This window comes from Verticillium alfalfae, genomic scaffold (assembly GCF_000150825.1).
Source record: "Verticillium alfalfae VaMs.102 supercont1.6 genomic scaffold, whole genome shotgun sequence".
Lineage (NCBI taxonomy): Eukaryota > Fungi > Ascomycota > Sordariomycetes > Glomerellales > Plectosphaerellaceae > Verticillium > Verticillium alfalfae.
In genome coordinates this window covers 889,106-896,960 of record NW_003315033.1, presented here as the reverse complement: position 1 = coordinate 896,960, position 7,855 = coordinate 889,106, and the positions used below count along the sequence as shown (strand labels likewise).

The window sequence follows — 7,855 nt, the reverse complement described above, 5'->3', positions numbered from 1 at the left end:
GCTGCCTGCAGTTTATGCCATAGATCCGCGGATATGGGAAACCCAGAGGCTGTTCGCGAGTAGCCTCGGTACTGGGCTAGTAAATGTCGCGACAAGCGGCGGCGGGAGAGAGCTGGCATGGTTGCGACGATGGTGAGGAATGGGCGAGCGAGACTGGTAGAGCTTCATCGCCGTGATGATGCATGGCGTGGTGCATGTATTTCAGTCCACGTGCTTCCTACGCCATGGCGTTTGTCGTTGTGGTTCAGATGTTCGTCGTCGGGTTCGCTGCAAAGCTGGGAAGAGGGGCTGTCGGCTATAGCACTGGCCGCGTTTGGTGACGCAGCACCTTTGGATGCCAAGCGTCGTACCGTACGATAGGCGGAACCGGAGCTGGTCTGTGATTTTTGGAGACGTTCAAAAAATGGATGGAGGCTTAAGATGGAGACCGCTTTGCAAGACGTAAGAAGGACCGGATTGTCTGCGAATTGATGAGACTGAAGCTGTTGAGGATCGTTGAGGTTCTGGTGAAGAAGCAACTGCACCTCAGCGAACAGGGGATGGCGGACAGTGCTGCACCGCGCGCTCAACAGCACCAGGCCGTCATCCCTCAGCAGCGGCAGCGGCTGCTGCTGCTGCTGCTGTCACTGGCGGGCTCAGGCGAGGCTTATCGCATCTCTTATCAGCATAAGGCGAGGCCCCAGGGTTTGATCCACAGTGACAACAGTGAGCCAGACCCTTAGACCCTGGACTCGCAAGTCACGACGTGCTGGCTCATTTGCATTCCATGATTCACGTGGAGATCCTGATCACTTCATTTTCACATTAACATAGGTATCACGCATCTTCCTGCTGCCAAGGAAAAGGTATCTCGTGTGGAGAGAACACCGTAAGCACCGCCTGAAGTCGCCTCGGCCGCCGGTCTGATCATCTCCAGAGACTCTCTTCACCCCACCCAACCCCTCTCTCTGAGGTCCATGTTCATGTTGCCCCCTTGCGGCAACTCTCTCAGGCCAGGATGGACGACGCCGCTCCTGGCCAAGATGGAGATACATCGGACTCGTCGTCCAAGAACACGCCCGCTGTTGTCGAGATCTCACCTCGAGGCGAGGTGGTCCTGGACGTGAGCTTTGAGACATCCAAAGAGACCATCCGCACGGCAAGAAAGGCCCACCAGGCTGCCACGAGGAAGCCAGGGGCGCTGCGGATTCCCGAGCCAAACTTCAGTCCCTTTTTCAAGGTGGCCTTCCGAGTGGAGCTTGCCGTCTTGCAGAGACACTCCAAGTACTTCGAGAACCTGCTGGGCAACACCCAGTTTGCCGAAGCGAGGCTTGTCCAGGAGTCGCTGGCCAACCTCACCGTGGAACAACGTGCATCAGAGGACACCGACCTCACAACTCTGCCGTGGATCACCATTACCGACGATGATGAGGCCACACGCTCCATCGGCCGTGACAAGGTCTTCGGAGACATGCTGAGGATACTCCACGGACAGCCCGTGCAGACGCCGGCAACATCGATCAACATGCTCTTTGTCACGACATTGGCTATCCTTTCGGATCGCTTCGATTGCCGGTCCGTAATCGCACGGTCTCTGAGCTCGAGTCTGAAGCTCAAGTGGCCCAAGACGAGCAACAGAGCGTTGAGAGCCGACAGCGGCAAGAGTGCTCTGGGAACAGAGCAGGTGTTGCGCCAGAAGATCCTCGTCTCCTGGCTCCTCGATCAGCCGATGAAGCTGCACGACGCCACACGAGAGATCATCCTACGCGGGTCCTCTCACTGGAGTGCCCTCGTGTCCTACGATGAGCTACCCAGCACAGAAGCCTGGTGGAACCTGCCAGATGATCTTGAACGTAGGTTGCCTTCTGATTCAGCCGAGCAAAATCAAGCTTGTACTAGACGAACACAAATATCTGACAAGAGCACCAGACGAACTCCAGCACCGCCGCGAGGCAATCCTCAACACCATCGCCTCCGTCCAGCGGCACTTCCTCGCCCTCTACTCTTCCCGTGATCGCCAGTGCAAGCTCGGCTACGACTCGTCCTCGGCATGCGACTCGTTCCAGCTCGGCCAGATGCTCAAGTTCCTCACGAGCAAAGATCTCCTGCGCCCCGTCGACTTTGGCCCCAGCTCGCTCGAGGCCCTCCCAGACGCCGCAACCCTCGACATCGACGACCTGCTCGTCACCCTGAAACAGAGCCCCAGCTACCAGGTGGACAAGAACCATACTAACTGCGGCCTGCGCACGCGCCTCGACCCCATTGTCGACTTTATCCGCGCCATGCTGTCCACCGAGGTCGTCGGCATCCGCGGCGCCGAGTGGCGGAGAGACCGCGGCGCGAGTTCGTGGGCGCGGGCGGCGGAGGAGCGCGAGGCCGTGCCGCACGGGGCCGAGGACAGGAAGTTTGCGTTTACGCGGGGCATGGCGGGCGATCAGCGGCTGCGGTATGAGGGAAACATGTACGCGGATAAGATGGCGCGGAGCCTCTTCACTGCCGACGCATGGGATTGGAGCCCGGAGTATTAAAAATCGGCGGGCTCTGCGGAGGTTCCTTTACCCGCACACGTGGAGACATCGTCGACACAGGCTAGTGCAGGCTATTCAAACGACTGTCCCGTCGACACTGTGGCGGAATGATCTCCTGCGCGGTGGAAACGAAGACGAACAGCGGCTCATCTTGGAATAAAATGTCATGAATGATAATCCTACAACCAATAGATCAAAAATAAGAAACTTAGACAGGTGGTCAAGGTTACTAGTAGCGACAGGACCCCTCCCCCCCCTTATCTCGCATCCCCAGACAAGCTCTCCACCGACGCCTACAGGGAGGTCATCAGGGGAAGCCGCCATCGCCTGAATACGAGCGCCGCAAGGAACCGGCGAGCTTGAGCCGCCCAAGCACCCCTTGACCATGCTCTCCAGATCTGCGTGACTCGCGTGAGGTGACAGCAGGGCTGTGGAGCCTATTCTATTATCTTTTTCAAGACCTCGATGCAACTTTGATTTCACCAGGACATGCAGCCACTCAGCCTTGTAGGGCGAGATACCGGCTGCTGACTCCAAAAAAAAAGAAAGATACTCACGCATCCCTGCATACCGAATGATGGCAAGTTCGCAGCGGAAAGGAACTTCTTTCAAGGTTTATATCGAGGAAGTAAAAAAACAGAAAAAGAAAGTGCAATTTGCTTGGTCTATCTAAATGTACAACGAAGCTTCCCGACTCCATATTAGACCGACCCTCCACTTTCTCTTGGGAGGGTCATGCGGTTGGCCATCTGATCCGGCCGCTTGCTCAAACGTCTTCACGCATCATACTGGGCCATATTGGGACCCATGGCCGCCCTCCTCCGAGGCTTTGAAAAGACGGGGGACCATACCGAGACAATACATCCCGATCCGGCGCTGCCGGTCGCTGTTCTGACGACTTCCGGCCCTCCTCTTCTTTTTTCAATGCGTGCGCAGCTCCTTCGTGAATCCAAAAGCCCCCCGAGTCTTTCCAGATAGGTCTGGCCTGGGACTCATCAGGCAACGCCGACCTTTCCAACCTTGCGAGCTATCAAGAACCTCCCGCTCCGGCAGGGCGAGGTCCTTCCCATGATCCGATAATGTGAAACTCAAAAGGAAAGAAATCCTCCCCCCTTATTTTCTCTTGCCGTCTCGCAACCCCCTCGCCCCCGCCGTCGGTACGCAAGGTAAGAAAAGCGTAGAGCCGAATTATGTGCAGAAAGTTTGTAGACGCGAATTAGAAAGAGGAGACATCGCCACTGCGAAGCTGTATCAGATGCAGAGTCGGATGAGGAGACGAGTACGAGTATAGTAGAAGATCTTTCAGTCAGGGCCACGTCAAGCATAACTCAAGCCTCTTCTTCTTCTTGGGGAGGCCCTGTTCCGCCTTACCTGCAGGTTGCCCTCGGCCGAGCCACTTGCTCGCGTTGACGAGCTGGGCGACGTTGATGAACTGCTTGGCGGCCATGACGGGGAAAGCTGACGCCGGTTGAGGACCAGGGCCAGAACGAGTCCATCCTTGTTGGCGCCGGGCAAGCTCGAGCGCCGCGGCGCTGTAGGGGTTCGTGAAGATGGCGCTCAGGAGCGACGTGTTGACCCTGGGCACCGGCCTGGATCTGGGCGGCACCCCGTCTCGCCGACGCTCTTGAGCAGAGAGGGAGAGAGGAGCGGCGACGAGAAGGAGAGGAGGTACAAGGCGATGAAGAAGAGCTCGTTGAGGGCGCAGAAGACGAAGAGGACGGTCTGTTGGTTGGAAAGAGGGACTCATTAGCAGGCTGCGCGTGTTGCGTGCAGGGGGGATGGACAAGACATACCTTGTTGGTGTAGTAGAGGTTCAGCATCCAGTTGCGCTCCTTATCGACATTCTTGTGGCTGGTGCCGGCGCCGCCCATGGTGAGCGAGGCGTACATGTGCATGTAGTGGCTGGCAAAGTCGAGGGTGATGAGGAGCTGGAAGACGATGGTCCAGCGGGGGAAGGCGCAGGCCAGGAACATGAGGAGGCAGGATGTCGTGCACCTGTCCGTGACCATGTCGAGCACGGCGCCGAAGCGTGTCGACTGGTCGAAGATGCGAGCGGCGTACCCATCGAGGGCGTCGAGGAGACAGGAGACGCTGTAGAGGAGGGAGCAGGTTCGCGGGTGGAGCGGCATGTAGTAGAGCGAAGCGATGGCGAGGACGATGCGAACGTAGCCTTAGATTTCGGCGTCAGCATTACTGGCGAAGACGTGGACAGCCGAGGTCGGCCGCCGAGGATGATAGTACGAACCAATAATGTTGGGATAGAAGACGAAAATATTCTCTTCCTCGACTACCGCAGTAGAAGAAGCGGCCGTGGCGGCGGTGCCATTGCTGCTGGATTTGGCGCTGGCGTTGCCGTTGCCGTTGACCAGGGGCTGCTGCTCCGGAGAGGCCTTGCGCGAGACCTTGGACGAGCTGGAACTGGATTTCTTCGAGGATCGGGTTGACGAGGACATGGTGTCAGATTTGATTGTGGGGGTGGTAGGGAGCAAGCAAGAGTTCTTCTTAATTCGGTGCGTGTCTCTGGAGGCGCGATACCGTTGAGGGTCGACGCTGAGGTGTCGGTCGGTTGAGAGACGAGAAGGGGGTTTTGCGACGGAGGGCTCGGATGGGCACGATAGCTCCGATAAGATGATCCGTTCTGTGGTGATCGGCGCGCGTCGAGTGGCGGCAGGGTCGGGCAAGGAGGAAAAGGAGGGCGTCAGGGGTTGTAGATGGGACGAGATGGCGCGGGGATTTGTCGAGATTCGTCAACCGGAATACGTGTTGAACAGAAAAGGAGTGCTGACGAGAAGATGAGATTCGAAAAATGGAGAGATGCGGCCACGACAGCACGGGTGCTTGATTATTGGACAACTTATCTTGGCCTGTCCCTCTCTCGCCCTCTCTGTTTTTTTTGGGGTAGGGTCGGACCTGTCATGGACCCGACAGCTGGGCTCCTTGCTAGGGTGCTGGTAATAGGCTACTGGGTGGTGCATGGCCCTGAGCACCTAGGGGTCTGTCACTGACACAGCACGGCGGCTTGGGCGGACACCATGAACTACACGGGAAGGTGCTAGATAAGGGGACGAGATAAGAACCCCGATTATGGACCTTCGATGATAAGCCTGCCTCGGGTGTCGATGTCCGAATGCTGTGTTGAATGGAGGTCCCCAACGGCCAAGACAACCACCAATTTTGCTGAGTCAGCATCCACCATCTGTGTCTAGATGAGGCAGTAAACAGGCTTTCTTACTATTCTCTCTCTCTCTCTTCTCCCCTAGATTCAGTTGGGACCCTTGACCGCTGCCGTCGGGCACTGGCCAGCTAGGTACTAAAGGCGTGCGACTGACCGATGAACGGACATGCGCGTCCGGCTTGGCTGGCCATCCTGTAACGTAGCAGCTGCGTTCATTGTAGGCATAATATTCGAGCAGGACGATCCTCGACTTGTACAGTGCCCTGAATGAACCGACGGGTATATCGAAGGATTCCCCCATCTCGACCCCGACAGCCTGCCGATTGCCAGCCCAACAAATCAATCCTCTTGTCCCATAGTGTTTTGCCTCCCATACCCATATGCGCGGGCAACGCATGCCCTTCTCTGAACGTTGACCGGTCTAGTACCTTCGGGACATGTTGCTCCTGCGGCCCGAAACTTTTGACTTGGAGAGGGCAGGCTTGCTGTTTGGGCATCGGCATGAGCTAGCCCTTTGAACAGCTTAACCACCCTGGCAGTCGACCTGCATCGCAGAAGAACGATGCACATGCCGACTCAGGGACAACGCCACGGCTGCGGCCGACAACGACCTACTTAACCGCCTCGGCGCACAAGGTTTGTTCGCAAGTGGGAGACCAGTTGGTTGCATCCAGTGTTATCCACCTGCCTCACTGCAGAGGACCGAGAGGGACACCAGAAAATGGAGGGGGCACAGCACAAAGCCACCAACCGCCAACAGTTCGTCGAGTTGATGCTCGGCACATCAACGCTGCAGGAGTCAGGATCCCTGGGTGCCTTAGTTCTGACGCTATCCAACAGACATGGCCCTTGTCGCATCGGCCCGCCCGGAGCACCTAGCATGGTGCTTTGATGGATGGCGTCTGGCTTCGAGCGAACTGACATGTCATCGAAAGCCCCCCCTCCTTCCCTGCCTCCGCGTCGAGCAAAATTGTGCGACGACAACGGCAAAAGAGTGAGGCAAACAGCCTTCACGACGACGCAATGCCTTGGACGAACAAGGCGAGACATGCCGGCACTCGAATCATCAGGGAGCATGGGGGGGCACTGAGCGGGAGGGCTTGGCCGCGGCAATCAGGGACCCCTTGCCCAGCGCCACATGTCACACCCAATAATCCCCCTCCTTCTGTCCTCCCCAGTGGTGGTCTCCATCCTCAAGCACCAATCCACCAGGGGGTGAGGATGCGAGGAGGCCGCGGGGAGTCTGGACTTTGATACCCGGTCAAGGAGCCGTGATCACGCCGTTCAGCTCACCCAGTCGGGTTGTATGCCCATCAAATCCAAGGAATGGGGAAAGCGAAGTCAGTTGGCCTGGGTCAGACTGGGAGACTGAATGGAACCCCCCCCCCCGCCTCCTCCCTCCCTTTCCACCCTCCCGTCCCCCCACACTGGACTCACAACAAAATTCAGGTTGACGTGTCCGAGTCCCCGATCTGTTGCTGAAAGCGTGCGTCGTCGTCGCGATAGGTTGCAGTAGGGCAGTTTGCTATGACGCCTCATCGTGCCATTGCTACATTGCGGTAATGGAGCTTGGGGACTTGAAATGCTTGCTTTTCTTTTCTCGCGGAACGTTCCGGGCGAGGCCTCTCACACTTTCAGACTCCCTGACTGGGGTCGTGCCGCCCACTCCCCCCCCCCTAACTGTGCGCTGGATGTCTTTGTGATGTGAAAGAAGAAGTGTTCCGAAACCCCAGTGCGCCGGCCGGCACCTCAAACAGGCAATTTGCCATGGACCAAGGTACAGCAAGAGCGTCATCAGAGACATGATGGGGAGTATGTTTCGTCCCGTTGCTTTGGCACCAGCCCAGCCATCAAGCATGAGCGTGGCCTTGTAGAGGACTTGACTTTTTGAGTGAAGACCTACCTACCTACCTAGCTAGGCACACCTCCCACGAAATGGACTACCTAGCACCCAGAATAGGTGTGTCTGGGCACATCGAGGCACCGACCCGACTTGCCTACCATGCACCCTGTCCCTGGACTGACCCTGAACGACCTCACCACTCACAACCCCCGGTCTCCTCACCATCAAGGCCCCATGTCGTTGGCTTGTCCAGCGTGCTGGCGCGCCCCCGCCGCCAGGCGCCCCCCTGCTAGCTGCTAGCTGCTAGCCCCTCCCCCTCACCTCTCACTT

General features: G+C 57.6%; 2 protein-coding genes across 2 annotated transcripts; one reads left to right on the top strand and one right to left on the bottom strand.

The window, feature by feature from the left end:
- Window positions 1-997: 997 nt before the first annotated feature.
- Window positions 998-2,507, top strand: VDBG_05365 (conserved hypothetical protein; the record flags this gene model as incomplete). The annotated part of the gene is made up of 2 exons (XM_003004206.1): window positions 998-1,832; window positions 1,903-2,507. 2 exons carry the CDS (start codon window positions 998-1,000, stop codon window positions 2,505-2,507), a joined length of 1,440 nt encoding a protein of 479 aa, XP_003004252.1.
- Window positions 2,508-3,813: 1,306 nt separating this feature from the next.
- Window positions 3,814-4,960, bottom strand: VDBG_05364 (CDP-diacylglycerol-inositol 3-phosphatidyltransferase; the record flags this gene model as incomplete). The annotated part of the gene is made up of 4 exons (XM_003004205.1): window positions 3,814-4,039; window positions 4,114-4,229; window positions 4,301-4,677; window positions 4,753-4,960. 4 exons carry the CDS (start codon window positions 4,958-4,960, stop codon window positions 3,814-3,816), a joined length of 927 nt encoding a protein of 308 aa, XP_003004251.1.
- Window positions 4,961-7,855: the final 2,895 nt, after the last annotated feature.